This window comes from Cannabis sativa, chromosome 1, assembly GCF_029168945.1.
Source record: "Cannabis sativa cultivar Pink pepper isolate KNU-18-1 chromosome 1, ASM2916894v1, whole genome shotgun sequence".
In the NCBI taxonomy this organism is placed as follows: Eukaryota; Viridiplantae; Streptophyta; class Magnoliopsida; order Rosales; family Cannabaceae; genus Cannabis; species Cannabis sativa.
Window position 1 is genome coordinate 2818230 of NC_083601.1, and position 19423 is coordinate 2837652.

Sequence of the window (19423 nt, forward strand, 5' to 3'; positions counted from 1 at the left end):
TCAAAGAGCACGAATAGCCTTTCAAGATTAAGCCTAATCATAACATGATTAAGATCATTTGATCTAGGATCAACTAGGCGATATTGACTTGAATAGATATTACGGTAAGTTTAATAAATCTAAGTCAAAGTTCAATATCGGTCCCTTCCGATGCATACTCCATGCATCCAACCTGAGCTTTACTTTAACCAATGCTCTGGAAAGAACATAGCACTTCTCCAAATGCAAGTAAACTCTGTTGTAGATTATCATATCAGTAAAACCCTATGTCTGATAAATCTAGGAAACTTTATTCACATAGTCATGTTTACTTTCCAATGTGTTGACGGCACAATAAACAGGATCAAGTATGTGAAAAGGTTTCAGATGAATTTATACATTATGTACATATAATCATGAAATAAATCATGTGAACCATGCAACATTAAATGTTATTTCTGATCTATATTAATAAGTAAATCTGATTATATTGAAACGAGTTTTATTTAGGGCATAAAACCCAACAAAAGACTATGGAATCAATAATGAATAAGAATTGTGATAATTGGTATAGTATAAAATGAAATAGAATTTTTATTATTTTGACCAAAATGTCCTTTACTTTTTTAAAATAATTTTTGTTTTATAAAATTACCATTATGGTACAAATAAAAAAAATGATATATATTTATGTATCACTCTCAAATTGTGTTTTTTAGATTTAATTATCAAATAATAAAATATTAATAAAAATTTAATTTAATAGTCTATTTTATATTAAATATTTAAATATCAACATAAATGTTATTCATATAATTTAATCATCACACATCATTTATTCATATAATTATAATAATAATATTTTTTTCCTATAATTTTGTAAAAAAAATATAATAAACATATTATTGTAATATTAAATGTTGTAGATATATATTTTAAAATAAAAAATATTACCCATATAATTATAACTTTAATCATTTATTTATGAGAAGGGTAGATAAGGAAAAATAATTTTAAGTTGGTATGGAATGACTTTTCAAGTCATTTTATTTAGGAAAAGTAATTCCTTAGTTTACATGAATTACAATTCCTATGAAATGAGTTTTCCAATGACAATAAACAAACCAAACACTTGAATGATCTTTCTTTAGGAATAGCAATTCCATTCCTACACTCATTCATGTAAACCAAACACTGTTTCACCCCGACTATGATTAAGGGTGGTAGATTGGTGGCGTTGCATTAGATAGGGGGCATGCTCGGGTGCAGCATAATTGTCACCCCGCAAATCCCGCCTACGACGGGGACTAGGATTACTAACTCTATTTCATCACTAATTATTTTTTTTATGTTATTGTAGGTATAAAAAAAAATTAAAAACGACAGGAGGCACACGATGTGATTGCAGGAAAATGAATGTTCGTTATCGGTATAGGCGAAAAAATTATCGAAGGTTGTTTGGGATATTTTTTTGTTTTGAAATATTTTTTTATTTATTTATATATTATTATTATTAGGGACATATATGCAAAATATTATTCTTATTCAAAATAGAAATTAAAGATAATAATTTTAGTTTTTAAAAATAATAATAACACATGTGGAAATATATGCAAAAAAACCCTATTGTTAAATTTATGTCAAAAATAATCAAAATATTAAATTTTTTTGAAAGTTCAAAGAAAAATAAAATCAAAACATCGAACACCCAATTATATAAATAAAACAAACATTTTACTTATTTAAAGAAACACTTTTCTTTTAATTTTATATTTATATGTCTTATAATTTTATTTTACTATTTACTTGCAATATTAATAATTCTTAAAGTTTAATTTTTTAATTATGTCATAATATTGCATTTAATATTTTTAATTTATACTATTATCAAATATTTATATTTGTAACAATATACCTTTAATTTTATTAATCTTAAAAAATTATAGAATTAAACCGTATAAATACCACAATTAACAATATCAATCCAACAACATATATGACAGGAAAGCAAAAGTGATAGCTAATTATAAGTCATTGATACATACAAGTCTATCCAAGCGTAAAAATAATTATATTTTTAGTGTAAGATTATATACTCAAATAAATGACAATATTAAAAGCGTATCTTAATCACGAAGTAAAATAACTTTTGAGATCTAATGTAATATAAATAATAGATTATTCTGAAGAGGTAACATTTCAAGCTATATACTTATTTATTATTTATATAGTAACATCATCATTAATTGAAGACTAATACTAACTTTTATAATTTATTTCTCTGAAAAAGATTAAATATATTGAAAGTATTTTTAATAAATTTTTAACTAAGTGTTGGATACTACAAATTTATGTTGATCAAAAGAAGATAAAAACTCAAAGATCGATATAAGAATTTTAATATATATTCTATTGAAGAAATAAAATAAGAAGAAATTGCTAAATTTTTATCTTCAATTATACATTGCATATAAGTAATAATTTAAAAATTATAATAAAAAACTTATCCGATATAATATTTTTTAAATGGGTAAACATCTTATCTTACAAAATATTTAATAAAGTAATATTTCTATTATTAAATTAAATATTTTAGATAAAAAAAAAAAAACCAAAGACAAAATAACACGTGCCTCGCACGTAGTTGCCGCCTAGTTATTATAATTAAAAATATATATTAAAACTTAGTATTAATAATTAATGACAAATTTATAATTAAAAAAACTTTATTTATTGTCAGTGTTATGTTTTGTGCTAAATTTAATACAAATTTTAGCATGAGCTAAATTTAATACAAGATTTAACACACCATTAAAGAGCTAATCAAAAGAAAAAGGTCTAGTTTGATCATGCGTACTCCGAAAAAGACACCTACAAAAAGTGTTAATGAAATTTATGATGAATGAAGTCAAACCAGTTGTCACACCTTTGGCTCAGCACTTTAAACTCTCAAATGAACAATCACCTCAGACTGGAAGAGAAAGCATATGGACAACATACCATGTGCTAGTTGTGTAGGGTACCTAGTGTGTCATGGTATTCACAAGGCCAAATTTAGCCTATGCCATGAGCATAATTAGCGAATTCATTGCTAATCCTGGCAGCAAACATTGGGATGCAGTCAAGTGGGTGATGATGTATGTGAAAAGATCTATAAACACTCGTCTAGTCTACAAAGTTGAAAGAAAAGAAAGTTGTGAAGTTGAAGGTTTTGTAGACTCAAATTATGCAGGTTGTATTGATACAAGAAGGTCCTTCACAGGTTACATCTTCACAACTCCAGGTGGATGTATAAGCTGGAAATCAAATCTCCAAAAGATAGTAGCATTGTCATCTACTGAAGTTGAGTATATGGCTGCTACAAAGGCAATAAAAAAAGTTATTTAGTTACACGGTCTCACTAGCTAGGGAACTAGAGTTTAAATTTGAAGATATAAGACACTGTGACAATCAAAGTACCCCACACTTGATGAAGAACTTAATGTTCCATGAAAAGTCAAAATATATTGACATAAAGTTGCTTTTCATTCGAGACATTATTGCCAAGAAGGAAATTTAAGTAAAGAGAGTGTGCACTGATCACAATCCAGCAGACATTTTTACTAAATGTGTTACTCAAGCCAAATTCAGACATTATTTGGATTTGGTAAACATTAGTGAAATTAGATGATTATTCCATCTAGTTGCAGAAGGTTCAACCATTTATTCTCCCTATGTGGTCAAGACCTAGTGTCTATACCAATGTAGATTTGGGTCTAGTCACTGTATATAGGACAATTGGCCTCTCTTATTTATCTCCCAAACTTAGTTTAATTAGTTATGCTTTTACATAGTTAACCGTGAATAATTTTGTAATGACTAATCAAATCTTTTAAATTACGATTCTGTAAGGGTCATTTTTTAAGTTATAGAGTTAGATTATGAGCTTGTTTAGTACGCCATATAAGAGTTGTATTGTATCAAATAATAAATAATACTATGTTTGGATAAAGTAATGTATTGTATTAATTATTACGATTAAATTTTTTAATACAATGTATGTTGTATTATTTAATACATAGCAGATGGTCCGTATTAGCTTGTATTATAATATTTACAAAAGATTCGGGGTCAACACCGATCTCCGACCCGAACACGGACTTGAACCTGAGACCTAGACCCAAACCTAAGACCTGAACCCAGACCCAGACTCAGGACCCGGACACGAACCCAGGACCCGAACTCGGATCCGGACTCGAGACTCGAGACCCAAACTCGAACTCGGACCCGGGATTTGGGACCCGGGACTCGGACCCAAGACTCGGACCCGGACCCGGACCCAAACCCAGGACTCGGACCTAGACCAGGACCTGGACACGAGACCCGAATCTAGACTCGAACTCGAGACCCAAACCCGAACCCGGACCCATAGTTGGTGTTGGGGTCGAGTGCATTGAAAATATATTATAACTTTACACAATTTATTAATACAAGTCAATACCAAACATAGTATTGTATTAATTAATACTAATATAATGCAATACAATCTAACACAATACAATACGGCGTACTAAACGAGCCCTAAGTGATAGTTTTAGTTAAAGAAGATTAGTCTTCTTAGAGGGTTGTAATTTAAAGGATTGTGTGATTGATCTTCTCAGTGTGAAGAACCAAGTGTAAGGAGATGTGCTCCATTGTTATGTGATACTACCATTGTCCATGTAACCTAATTCTCAAGCTAATCAATACAAGAAGTGTAACGTCCCCACTTCAAGCTTCCATTGGGCCCTTACACCCACAGAATGAATGGCTCTTATACATGAGTATGTCACTGTGGTTGCTCATGGAATGACGACTGACACTATAGACCAACACGAGTGTTTCCTGCGTGCTTTTTCCTCACTCGCACGCTTCTTGAGAAAACTTCCCAGGAGGTCACCCACCTTGAAATTACCCCAGGTCAAGCATGCTTAACTGTGGAGTTCTTTCGTGATGGGCTACCGAAAAGTAAGATGCACCTTGTTAACATAGGTAGTACCAATTAATCCATTTAAGCCCTCTTCAACTGTGTAGTCCCATACCTACATAGTCTCGGAATCATAACAAATGACCTTCCTCATGCGATGTGGGATTGCACAGCTTACCCGGTATTTTCCCTTATGGATCACGGGACTACTGACTGTCACAATCACCCCTCTTACGGGGTCCAACGTCCTCGTCGACCACACTTCCGGCTGGGTCAAGGCTCTGATACCATTAGTAACGTCCCCGCTTCAAGCCTCCATTGGGCCCTTACACCCAGAGAATGAATGACTCTTATACACGAGTACGTCACTGTAGCTGCTTCATGGAATGACGACTGACCCTACAAACCAACACGAGTATTTCCAGCGTGCTTTATCCTCACTCCCACGCTTCTTGGGAAAACTTTCCAGGTTGTCACCCATCCTGAAATTATCCCAGATCAAGCACGCTTAACTGTGGAGTTCTTTCGTGATGGGCTACCGAAAAGCAAGATGCATCTTGTTGACATAGGTAGTACCAATCAATCCATTTAAGCCCTCTTCAATTATGTAGTCCCATACATACACAGTCTCAGAATCATCACACATGCCCTTTCCCAGGCAATGTGGGATTGCACAGCTTACCCAGAATTTCCCCTTAGGGACTACTGACTGTCACAAGAAGTGCCATCGAAAGCTGAATTATTTTTCTCTTCAATCTTATTCATCTAAGTTTTCTTTACTGATTTTTTATTTTAATTCAACTCTATTTTTCATTTCTTTTAGATGATTGTTTATGTTCTTGAATTCTGTTTTTGACCATCCATTGAGTAATTGTAATATCACAACAGCATCAGTAATGGTAAAAGCAACCTTAGAAAGTTACATTTGTTCAAGTTCAAGAAGAGTAGAACGTCACATTCTGTATAATCTACCAAATTTATGCAAGTGAAGTAAACTAATTTGCCTTTCAAGCTTAATTTTTTTTACGTAAAGATTGACCTCAGAAAGGTGCATCATGGTTTGTTTTGAGATTTTGAATAGCAATTTTATTAGCTTATCCTTATTATAATATGTGTAACAAGTGTTACTTACAGAAAATACTTGGTTAAATATACAATCAAATTACAAAATTACTAAACATATATACGGATGCAATAAAAAAAATCTTTGTTATCGACAAGACCATAGCTGTAATTCCGCAATTATAATTATCCTCAAAACTCAAAAGACCTCAAGGTCGATCACTTTTTTCACAGAATGAATTGTAGGGTATATGTGTATATACACACATGTGAAACACGACTCACCAATCATCAAAAATTCCACTTTGGTCTTGTTTCTGCCTCTTTCTCTGTCAATTCCCGGTACTGGTACCAATCTTCCCCAGACTTCCCAACAGGTAATGGGGGCCTTACAAATATCTCGACTGGTCTCGGAACATGGACTACTATATGAAGTTCGCCTGCGGTTTTTTCTGAGCTTGAGTCTGAATTGCTGACCATTTTGCTCTTAGGCTCCAACCTAAACCATCCTAGGCCTGATATAGCAACATCACAAGCAGGCCTGTCCAAATAGACAAAAACCAATTTTCATAGATAGTTTCGACCAAATGAACTAAAACGATGTACCATTTCAACTTCCTTCATAAAAGTTTGAGGCAAACAAAATGGAAAGGAGACATTATGGACAATTCAATCTAACCTTTCTACATCTTCAAAATTTAATCGTAATTCACGCACTATTTCAAGTCCTCGCCATTCTTCTACTCGTTCTCCTGTTGGAGGTGTCAGCAGACCTCCAACTTCTTTCTGTAACATAGTAAGCACTATTTAGCTTTAAGAGAAATAGTTTCATGTAATGGTCATATTAATTTATCACAATTGTGATGAAAGATAACCTGGTAAAATTCATCTGCCTCGTCAGTCGATACTGTGTGAATCTGAAGACTCTTGGGTCCGTAAAATATTAAGCGTGTTTCTGGAAGAACCTGAAAGTATCAAGATTTTAGAATACGTTGGATTGAGGTGAATTACGATATAAAAAAGAGCATGTTAATTTAATGACAAGACCTTTAATATGTCTATTCTGACAAGACCTCCCCAAAATAATGATTGACCGTTCAAGAGATTGGCCATATTGTTCACTGCAGTACCATTTTCTGATTGAACCTGATAATTATGTGAAATAAGAACCAAGAAGTTTACTGAAAAGAGACTAGGAAGTCAAAGTAGTACAGAAATTAAACTTACAGGAAATATTTGACCCCTGATTCGACTCCGAGGAGCAAGGACTGGCAAATCTTCTGAATGAACCACTGCCGCTTGCCTATGGTGGAGATGAACTCCAGGCGTGTCATATAACTTCTGCATCAAGAAGAAAGTTACACCAATGTTGGTTCCTAGATATATAAGCGCGTGCACACACATAACTTTCCATAAAACCATTCAAGTTTAAATATTAAGTTACCATTAAAACTAATACCACTGTAAAGAAGAGAGGAATTATCATAAAAGAATTGATAAGTAAAAGGCATACCCCTCCACTTAGGAAAGCATTAATCTGAATGGGACCTAATGTGGTTCCAGGAACAGCAGACTGTATCGGTTTATATTTTTGTGCTGCTGCAGCAACTGGGTCCTTTTCCCCCATCAATTCTGGTATCAAAACAAAATAGTAGTACAAGTTAAAATAAAAATGAACAACAGTGGCATTCAGAAGGTCCATCCTTGGCCCATAATTCCAGCTGAAAGGAATGTAGCTTTGCTTTACGCAATAGATATTTGAAGTTCATGGATAAATTACATAACATGACATACCAAAGACCTAGAACCAGGATAGATCCTCACTTACAAAACATTTAATAAAACCTCAATCACAGCCTTACAGCCATATCATTATTTATAGTTTTGGCCGTCTGGCCCTGCCCCCAACACTGAAGACATTGGGTAAAGAATCACCCTAATGATGTGAAGGGGTTTAAAAAATCCTCCAATTATCATCTCACTTAACAATATAGAGGAACAAGTGAAGTTGACAATTATTAACAAGACGTCTATGCTCTTTCATTGAGATTGTTTACAAACTCATTAACAAACTTCAATCAATGTAGTAGCTTCATTTAAACCAATGCAAGTTTCATAAACTGACTTACTCAGCAAAGCAGTGATAAATGCTGATTTCCCAACGTTAGCAGCACCCTACATAAAAAAAGAAAAAAAAAGAAAGTTTTACATTAAAAACCTAAATTAATCAACTAAGAAATGTAATATTTTTGTATTATAATTAATATTTGAAATCAACACAATTAACTTCCAGTTCAGAAACTAACCAGAATGTAAACATCCCGACCCTGCACACGAAAAGTCAGCCAAAGAGCATGAGTTATTGACAGTATTAAAGAGGAAAAATTATGCTATGCGGAAGAAAATGTTTAAATCTTCTATAATATTATGAATATAGACATAAATTCTAATGAAAATCATTCGATACTTCATCTTACATTATTATTCACTAAATAAAATCTGAAAATGTTCACATTTTATTTTCCAAATTTCTTGTTAATTTTTATAAATGGCACTGATACTTTTATGTTTACAAGCAAAGAGAATATAAACACACAAAAGCGTTTAACAGTAAATGAGAAAACCTTCTTCTCCCTTTGAATTTCTGATGCTACTCCAGTTATCCCAACCAAAGACTTTGAACTTGTAAGATGAACACTTAAAACACTGCAAAGAATAGTATAATTATAAAAATATACATATCTAAGCTTTTGATAAGAAAAAAATTACATCTATCTGCAATGACTGCTTTAAAGAATTACACATCAACATATAGTTAAAGCTCATCCAAGATATTTGGGCTAGTTCAAACAAATATATAGTCAGAATAATCCCAGCAACTCCTTTTACATTAGTATGCAAAAAGAAGTGTAACAAAATGCCTAATGACTTACTTAAGCTTCTTCTTTGTTGTAGCCTCTACAACCCAATCACCAAGGCAGTTTAAATTGGTTCCTTTTGGAAGAAGATCAATCTGATATGAGAACATACATAATTAAACATCCATTTCATACAAAAAACTGAGAATTCGAAAACACCACCAATCTGAATATGATTACCTTTGTAACAACTAATATAATAGGATGTGCACCAGCCAAATCACGAACATGAGCTAAAAAGCTACCATTGAAGTCCACGATATCAACCTAAATGTACTTAGTTGATAAAGTGAGAAAGAGTTATTTACTGTCAATGAGTCCTTAAAGAAATTAACCAACATTCAAAAGCAATCTGATTCTACTAAAGAAGAAACAAAAGGATAAAAGTAATACTCACCAATTTAACAATCAGGGCTTTCTCATAACGCAAGTGAGATAACTTCTCTCTGAGCTGATCAGCTGTGATGAATTGTTTCCCGCCAGAATAACCTCCATTTCCGCCAACAGCGGTTATCATGTGTCCATGGGACAGAAGCTTACACCTTCCACAAAGAACACTTCTAAGCTGGCGGTGTTTCTTCTTCTGCACAAATTCATTTCACATGTAATGTTAATTTATGTTGTGGAAACTAGAATTGACCGATTTTGCAAAACCATTTGAGTGCAAAATTGAGTTTGAACATCCAAAACCCTACAGCCAAAACAAGAAGAAAATATATCCCACAAAGAAAAGCTTCGAGATTTTATACCAATGCATATGTATCTGCATCCACGTAACCCGGAGCATCAAGCTCCGAGGTCTGCAACGGAGCTCCACAGCCATAACAAGAAGCTACAGCAGTAGAGACCTTAAATGGCTTCTCTTTCTTCTTCTTCTTCTTATTCTCTTTCTTAACAAGCTTCGCAGCCTCAATTGAGCGATGTCTTTCCAGAAAGCGGTCGCCCGGTGTCGGAGCGGCGGCGCCGGTTCCGTCAGGTCCGGGAGTAGGGTCCGATAAATCGACCTTAGAAATGGGTGAGTTATTGTAGCCCTGTTGTGGGTGCGATAATCTACAGAGGACGAGAGAACGCTTTGAGTGGAGTTTGGGAAGCTTGGAACTAAAAAGGGTGGGATTGTAGGGGAAAGAGAGAGGAGATAGAATGGAGGAGAGGGTTTTGAGCGCCATTAATGGGCGTTTTGAAGGTTTAGATGTAAAATAGGGGTCTTGGGGTGGGTTCCCGTTGAGCTGGGAGTGGGAAGACCGAACACCGAAGAGGATATTGGACATTAATGTCGTAGCCAAAAAGAAAAAAGATTATGGAAATGTAGTTATGTAGTATATCTACTAATCACTAAAATGTACAATGGCGCCAAATAATACATTATTCTTTTTTGGATTTAATTAAATTTTATCTAGTTGTATTAGTTGGTTAATTCTTTAGGTAAGTATTTTTGTTAAAGTCGATTATGGCTCCTGCCTTCTTTCCTCTGTTGGGACTCAGGTTTGGTCTCCACCGCTAGAAGATTGGGTTAAAATCAACTGCGATGTCAAAGTCGGAGGTGAAACTATGAGTGTTGTGGCGATTGCGAGAGACCATAACGAATCAGTTTTGTGGGTGGCGGCAAAAATGCTACAATTCTCAGACCTACTCACTGGAGAAGCTGCAGCTTGTCTTTTAGCTATGGAGACGGCGATCTCTTTGCATCATCCTTTTGTTTTGGTGGAGAGTGATTCAAAGATTGTTATCAATAACTTAAAAATGAGTGACTTTATTTGGGGGATTGAGAACTATGTGCATCATTGCAAGCTCCTCTCTACGTTTATGACTATTTGTAATTTTTCTTGTATAGCTAGAAACTGTAACTACGCAGCCCATAATGTGGCTAAATGGGCGTTTGCCAACAATATTACGAGGTAGAGATATCTACTATACCTGATAATATCTTTTGTAATGACCATGAGGTCTAACTTCAATTTTATTTATAAACGCATTTTTCAAAAAAAAAAAAAAAGTATTTTTGTTAAAAAAAATGATTGAAAAATTCTATACATAAACTTAAAAGGGATGCACCCTATTAGGGATGTACATCGGTCAGTTTGGTCGGTTTATCTTATATATTTTCTAACCCAGTCTAAAGTTTGGGTTGCTAAAATTTAAGTACAACTCGCCCAATTTAAAAAAAAAAAAATTATAAACCGACCAACGGTTTGGGCGGCCAAACATTTTATTTTTGCTTCAAAGTCAATAAAAATTAAAAAGATAAATTAAAAATATCAAATTCCACCAAAGCACAACACAATATATATGACTTTGAAACTAACAATTAAATATATAACTTTATATTATTATATATTTAATCATTTATGTTATATATAATAAAAACTAAAAAGTCTAATAAAGTCGGGTTGGTCGGGTTATTCAGTTTAATTGGGCAGGTTTGACCTATTTTCAACCCGCCCAATTAACAGATTGGGAGGTTTATAATTTTTTGGGTTATTTCGGTTTGTAATTTTTATCGGTTTTTTCGGTTTAGTTTGGGCAGGTTATTCGGTTTGGGCGGTTTACAAATTTTTTTGTACAGCCCTAGCACCCATATATTTTTATCTGTTTTAGTATTTGAAATAATTTTTTTGTCAAATTTTTTCTTATAGTCGTGTAAATTATAGTTATTTAAGGGGTAAATTGCGGCATAAATACCTAATGTTTCAGATTTTATACACTTAAACACTTAATGTTTATTTTTTTAGGTAAAAATACCTAATGTTACAATTCTCTTACACCGTTACTACTATTTCCGTTAACTCATAAATATAGACACGTGGAGGGTTCAGATGCATTACATTATTTTTATTTTATTTTAAAACTTAATATTCTTAATATCAGAAACTAAATGCTACTTGTTCCAAAAAAAAAAAAAAATCAGTTCTCATAACAATTTTCACATGATATTGGTACTTCAATTCGATAATTATGTTCCATATAACTGCACTGGTTCACTCAGCTATGGTAATTTAGTATGCATCTCTCTTTTTTTTTAAAAAAAAAAAAGTAGTATTTAGTTTTTGATATTAAGAATATTAAATTTTAAAATAAAATAAATAAATATAATGTATTTGAGCCCGCCACGTGTTTATATTTATGATAAGTTAACGAAAGTGGTACCAACGGTGTAAGAGAAATGTAACTATTTAAGATAACCTACAAAATTTTGAGAAATTCCGAATAATTTACAATATAGAAAACAATGTTCAAACAGTCTATTTTACACTCGTATAAAATAAAATAGTCATGCGTGCAATATACTGTTTGAATGTAGTTTTCGGCGTGTTAAACTTTTCTAAATTTTTTAAAATTTTGCAGGATGTCTTAAATAACTATAACGTACATGACCATAAGAAAAAATTTGACTAAAAAATTATTTCGGGTACTGTAGAGGGTGAAATCTACAATACGGAATTTGGGCACCAGCAACCTGTCAAGAACAAAGAGAGAGACAAAAGTTCAATTGGGAGCACCGGTGGGGTGTCAGCCAAAGGGACTCCGACGCTCAAGTCAGTACGATTATAGTAAAAAATTATAATAACGGAAAATAAATGTAATATAAATGGTAGCCGGACGGATGAGTGGACAAGCGGACAGACGGACTAAAAGAGTAACTCCGATGGTGAGGCTTAAGAGAAAAGCTTAGAAAAAACGATTGTCTGCTTGAGTCAGTGAGTAGTGTGAGTATCGAATGTGTCCTCTCCAGCGTCTATCGTATGGTTCCTTTTATCGTGTGTTCTCAGTGCCGTTGCCCTCTGTCCACATCACCCGTTGGACTCGTTCAAATTGGTTACTTCCCTAATTATTAGGGAGTAGTAACCGTCTTCTTGACTGGTTCCATATTAACTTGATTTCACCCGTTTGGCTGACTGGCCGGGCTCAAACCCGGTTGCGGGACGATCCGGCTTGTGGCCCATCGGCTCACTCGTTAGTCTATTTCAAGACCTGGCGAGTCCGTCTGACTGTCTTATTGGGCCCAATATTGTTGGATCCATTATTGATGGGCTCATCTGACTTGTATATTGGACTTCTCAAAAATATCATAAATATTAAGCAAATTTTTACCTCTACAGTTTGTCCCTCACTCTCTAGCTAGAATTTATTTTAGCTGGAGAGTTATTAATACCGAATTAGGTGTTGGCCAAGGGTTTTGTCTAAGTAAGCATCGTACGCTTGTCTTGCTGTTTGAGATAAGAAAATAGTCTGAACGGTTCGAGCATGGTGGTTGGGTAGTCCTTGTCGCATGCGTGTATGTGGCTACCTTGGCCAATAATTTTTGTGTGATCAATTAGTTCTTCAAAGAGATTCTTAACTAGACCAAGTCGTCTTGTTGGGTCAAATAAAAAATATTTGGCTGTCTATCTCAAAATATGAGATGAGAGTAGATGGACGTACATGTGTATGAGGTGTAAGTAAATAAACATTTATATGCATATATATTGTAGGGAGATGGATATATATTTATATATATGAATGAGAGGAGGTAGACAGACATAATATATAGGCATGTATGTAGATAATGGGAGGAGATAGACATATATATAAATTATGGAAGGAGGTAGACAGACATAATATATAGGCATGTATGTAGATAATGGGATGAGATAGACATGTATATAAATAACGGAAGGAGGTAGACAGACATAATATATAGGCATGTATGTAGATAATGGGAGGAGATAGACATATATATAAATTATGGAAGGAGGTAGACAGACATAATATATAGGCATGTATGTAGATAATGGGATGAGATAGACATGTATATAAATAACGGAAGGAGGTAGACAGACATAATATAGAGGCATGTATGTAGATAATGGGAGGAGATAGACATGTATATAAATAATAGTAGGAGGTAGACAGACATACATTAAGTATTGTGAGGAGATGGACATCAAGTGAGGAGATAGACATATGCATGTATATGACAAATAGTGTAATAGTTGATGTGTCAAGACATATACATTTGGCTTTAATATATATAATCTACCTCATATTTATAGGGTTTGAACCCCATGTTTGTGTCAATAGCTGGCTAGTTCACTATTGTCAAAGCCTGAAAAGTATATATATTAAAGACATAATATTCTCACGCTACGTACTGTATGATAATTGATGGACTAGCTGACATCACATGATATATATTGATATATATTCTACTGGGAGTTCATTGACTATCATACAGGGTCCAGTCACGTGGGCCTGTAACCAAGTGGGGCAGGAGTCCATCAATTATCATGTACTATATATATACATGTCATACTCAAGTGTGAAGAAGCGTGAGAATATTATATCATGTGATGGGAGCATGTGGGAAATGGGACATTTGGTTAGCCCATTGGGCCGGATCCAGTGTTAGCTACTTACTGGCCTGCCGTTCCAAGCTGGGAGTTCATTGACTAGCTACTGCAGTCATCACGTTGTATATATTGATATATATATGCTATAACTCTTCCTGGCGCATGATGTGGGTTAAGAAGCCTAGTTGATTCTGATGTCGTGAAGCTGATGGTTTGCTCCGGTAAGGAAGATGTTCTGCTGGTCTCCCCTTTGGTCCAGTTAGCCTGACGTGCATGTTTCTTTGCAGCTGACTGGGTGACTCCACTTACTTCTGAGCCACCTGTTATTACGTTGACCGTTCTCTCATGAACAGGTGGCCTGGGCGGTGTTATGTCCCTCTGGTTGTCTATCGTGTCCCTCTGACCCTGGTAAGTCTTCTTTCCTTTGTCGGTGAGGTGGTCGACTAAGTGGCCCCGTTTTAGCAAGTTGATTACTTCTAATCTTAAGGCAATGCACTCTTCAGTCCGGTGGCCATGGTCGTTGTGGAAGTCACACCACTTGCTTCTGTCCCTTTGCTCAGCTGGAGTCCTCATCTTCTCAGACCACTTTACTTTGCTTCCAAGCCCCTTAAGTACTTGAACAGCCTCAACAGGTGAGATGGACAAGTTGTACTCGGGCATCTTCGGTCCACTTCGAGGATATGTATCAGTGGGCCGGTTGTAATCCCTTCTTCGGTTCTCTGACTTGTTAGAAGTCGGGTATGGCTCAGACCGTTTGTCGTTGTGCCGTCTGTCTACTCTAGAATCTCTGCGAGTCTCTTTTCTTGGAGAGGATCTGTAGTAGTTGACTTCATCTTCTTCCCACTTGATTTGGGCCCATGCCTTGGCGAGGACGTCTTCCATAGTCTTACAGGGGTACTTGGTGAGTTCTTTGTCTAAATCTGAGTCGTAACGAAGTCCTTTGCGGAAAGCTGAGATGGCTGTGTGTTGGTTACAATTCGTGATAGACACTTTTTCTTTATTGAAGCGCCCCACGTAATCTCTCAGTGCCTCCCCACGTCGTTGGACGATGACGTAAAGGTCTTCTGATTGCTTCTCTAATTTCCTGCTACTGGCAAACTGCTCAACAAAAGTATCAGTGAGTTGTGCAAAAGTTTTAATAGAATTATTAGGCAAATTAGTATACCACTGGAGGGCTGGTCCGATTAGACTCGAACCAAACCCCTTACACATGCATGCTTCCCTCATGTCACGTGGAATGGCCACGGTGAACATCCTTTGTCGATATTGGGCGATGTGGTCGTCTGGGTCAGATGTCCCGTCGAACATCTTCATGTTGGGGAAGCTAAATTTCTTAGGCATCTCCACTAAAGCTATCTCATCGACAAATGGTGAGTCGGCGTAGCAGCTTGCGACACTCTTCTTGATAGGAGCAGGCATTCCAGGGATACGCTGAATGAGGGCTTCCATCTCGGCCAGCTTGCGGGCCAAACCCGGATCTGCAATTGGGGATGCGCTAACCGTCTGGCGGGCTGCCTCAGTTGCTGTAACCTGTTGCTCCAAGGTGGTGGGCTGTCTACCATCACCGGAGGAGGGGAGGTTAACCCCTTGAGCTGTCTGCCCATTGTCTGAAATTGTCTGGGCTTCTGGTGTCGTTAAGGTTACCTGTCCACTTGCATTAATAGAAGAGTTCGGTGTATTAGTGACAATGGTTGGAGTTTGTTGGTTCCTTACCAAGGCTGGCGGATCCATCTGACTCGATCCGCCAATAGAGGAGTTGGGAGTGAGGCTCCCCAAGGACTGCATCGGACTGATTGGAACTCGAAAGCGGGATGGAGGTGGCGGAGGGTCGGTCATGTTCTGGGATGACAAGGTCTCCATCCTCACCAACAGGTCTGCGTTTTCAGCTTGCAGCTTTTCTAGTTGCTCACGGTCTTTAGCCGCTTGCTCTCGATCTTTGGCTGCTTGCTCTCGCTCCTTGGCTGCCTCGACAGTGAGGATAGCGATCTGGGAAGCTAGGTCTGGAGTCTCAGTTACGTCGGCCATGGTGCTCAAGGTGAACCTTTGGAGTCTTTGTCGAATGAACGATTGCTAGTTTCCCACAGACGGCGCCAAATTGTAGAGGGTGAAATCTACAATACGGAATTTGGGCACCAAAGAACTCCGTCAAGAACAAAGAGAGAGACAAAAGTTCAATTGGGAGCACCGGTGGGGTGTCAGCCAAAGGGACTCCGACGCTCAAGTCAGTACGATTATAGTAAAAAATTATAATAACGGAAAATAAATGTAATATAAATGGTAGCCGGACGGATGAGTGGACAAGCGGACAGACGGACTAAAAGAGTAACTCCGATGGTGAGGCTTAAGAGAAAAGCTTAGAAAAAACGACTGTCTGCTTGAGTCAGTGAGTAGTGTGAGTATCGAATGTGTCCTCTCCAGCGTCTATCGTATGGTTCCTTTTATCGTGTGTTCTCAGTGCCGTTGCCCTCTGTCCACGTCACCCGTTGGACTCGTTCAAATTGGTTACTTCCCTAATTATTAGGGAGTAGTAACCGTCTTCGATTCGGTTCCATATTAACTTGATTTCACCCGTTTGGCTGACTGGCCGGGCTCAAACCCGGTTGCGGGACGATCCGGCTTGTGGCCCATCGGCTCACTCGTTAGTCTATTTCAAGACCTGGCGAGTCCGTCTGACTGTCTTATTGGGCCCAATATTGTTGGATCCATTATTGATGGGCTCGTCTGACTTGTATATTGGACTTCTCAAAAATATCATAAACATTAAGCAAATTTTTACCTCTACAGGTACTAAAACAGATAAAAGTGCATCAATATATCCATTTTAAGGGGGTGTATTGTAGAATTTGCCATTAATTTTTATGACAATGGTGTTATATTACTTCAGAAAAAATGGTGTTATATAACCTTGTTTGTAGGCTTATGCTTCTTTTATTTTGGTATATTTTTAGCTCAACTTTCATTTAGAAAATGTGTTAATATTCGATTTATAACATCACCACTTATTTGCAAAATTATTAAAAGGTAAGAGCATGTTTGGTATTGTTTTTTGTTTTTTGTTTTCAAAAAATTATTTATAGAAATGAGAACAAAAAATAGTTTTTGAAGTTTTTTAAAAACAAGTCATGTTTGGTTAGTATTTTTTAAAAACAATATTGACCAAAAATTCTTGTTATTTGTAACTTTATTTTCTGAAAACTATTTTCAAAAAACAAGGCCAAACAAGCCAAATTGTTTTCAAAAAATAATTTTCTGTTTTTAAAAACAAAAAACAGTTTTTTAGTTATGATGCCAAACATGCACTAAGTTTTCTTCTATGTTTTTGTTTGTCTAAGTTAGGGTTGTACATAAATTTTTGTAAACCGTCCAAGCCGAACAACCCGTCCAAACCAAACCAAGATAGCTCGACGAAAAATACAAACCGAAAAACCCAACGAAAATATAACCCACCCAATCTTTATATTGGGCGGGTTGAAAATAATATCAACCTGAACTACCGCGACCAACTCGATTAAGAGAGTTTTTATAGATATATTTATTATATATAATTTATATATTATATAATTTATATAAATATTTATAAAAAATAGAAAGTTCAAACTATTATATTTTTTTATGACGGATAATTTGAATTTTAAATTTAATCATTATATTTATCACATCATCACAATAACTAAAACATAATAATTGAATGTGAAAAAAAATTAAACATTAGTGCTCGGTGTGGACGGGTTAACCCAACTAAACTGACGAATTCATAAGGCGGGTTGAAACTTTATTTTTTCTTAATTGGGGGGATTGCACTTAGATTTTTGTAAATCGATCTTTACATTGGATTAAATAAAATATAACGTTAATCAACCAAACCGACCGACGTACACTCCTAGTCTAAGTCATCTTATTTGTGTTCACCTATTCACGGAGGACTATGTTCATGAACCATAGTGCTTCCATATTGTAAACAAACCTAATTTTTTGTTGTTTGTTTCATCTTCTCCTTCTAAGTGGTTTGTGGAACTCTTTTTACTAGACAGCTTATAAGTTAACTAGACTTTTGCCCTTTTCAATTTTTAAATGGGAATTTTTTTTTGTCCTTAATAAAACTCCCAATATTAAAATTTATACCCTCTACTAATTTGTACAAATTAATTTCATTGATTACATGAACTTTTCATTTTACCCTTTTTAAAAAAAATAAAAAAAACAATTGTTAAAAACTAAAAAAACTTCCCTCTCTCTTCCTCTCTCTCTCTTGCCTCTCGTGCACCCCTCTTTCTCTAGAAAAAATTAAAAAAACTTCCCTCTCTCTTCCCTGTCGAATGTTTATTTCTCGGTGGGCGGTGGTAGAAAACCGGAGCACACCCCAATCACTCAAGAATCTTACACCATTATAATAGATAAGTTGTGTTTTAAGCATTTTGTTAGACTTTATGTAGTTTGCTTTCGTTATATGTGTCGTATGTAACGTCCTAATGCTAAGGCACGCTACAGTGTTTTTTCAATTATTGTGCAATCTTTGCTAATCAAAGAAATTTCTCGAAAAACGTGTCAAATTAAAACTTTTGCTTTAAATATTAAACTTCGTAATATAATATAATATTTACAGATTCCGGGATCCCGTTTTCAAACTTTGTAAAATATACTTTTCAAACTATACATTTCAAAATACAAAATTTCCAAGTCGCACAGCGACTATCAAAATACGACTCCCAGATGTCTCGAGACCGAACACTCCAGGTCGCGTTGCTTGACATGTACAATCTCACCCGAGCTCAGGTTCATTCTTGTTCAGCCTTCGCCTTTCCTTTACCTACACATGGAAGCAGAAACTGTGAGTCAACAGACTCAGTAAGAAATGCATATAACATACCATATAATTTCCGACCTGTAAATAGGCACCCATACACCTATTTACAGAGCTTAACAGATGAGTATGAACGCTCAACACCAGGGTACAACCACTATACCACATACACATCGTACCTCACTGTACAAGTGTTGGTAGGGTTTACCCCGAACACTGAGTAACACTGAGGGATGTACCACACACCTTAGTATTTTCCCGTGCCCGTGTTGGTATCACTGTATCGTACTCACAATCACAATAATCACTATACCAATGCACTCTATAACTTATTCATACAAGTGTTGGTAGTGCTTAACATAATTCAAGCATGCATATATAAACACATATA

The 19423-nt window shown here is 35.5% G+C and overlaps 1 protein-coding gene across 1 annotated transcript; it reads right to left on the reverse strand.

The window, feature by feature from the left end:
• Positions 1-5983: 5983 nt before the first annotated feature.
• LOC115706802 (putative nitric oxide synthase) lies at positions 5984-10199 on the reverse strand. The gene is made up of 13 exons (XM_030634536.2): positions 9654-10199; positions 9302-9487; positions 9085-9171; positions 8920-8999; positions 8611-8692; positions 8293-8313; positions 8116-8161; positions 7500-7618; positions 7214-7327; positions 7034-7132; positions 6862-6951; positions 6666-6772; positions 5984-6527 (listed from the first exon to the last, which is right to left on the reverse strand). Exons 1-13 carry the CDS (start codon positions 10170-10172, stop codon positions 6278-6280), a joined length of 1800 nt encoding a protein of 599 aa, XP_030490396.2. The 5' UTR covers positions 10173-10199; the 3' UTR covers positions 5984-6277.
• Positions 10200-19423: the final 9224 nt, after the last annotated feature.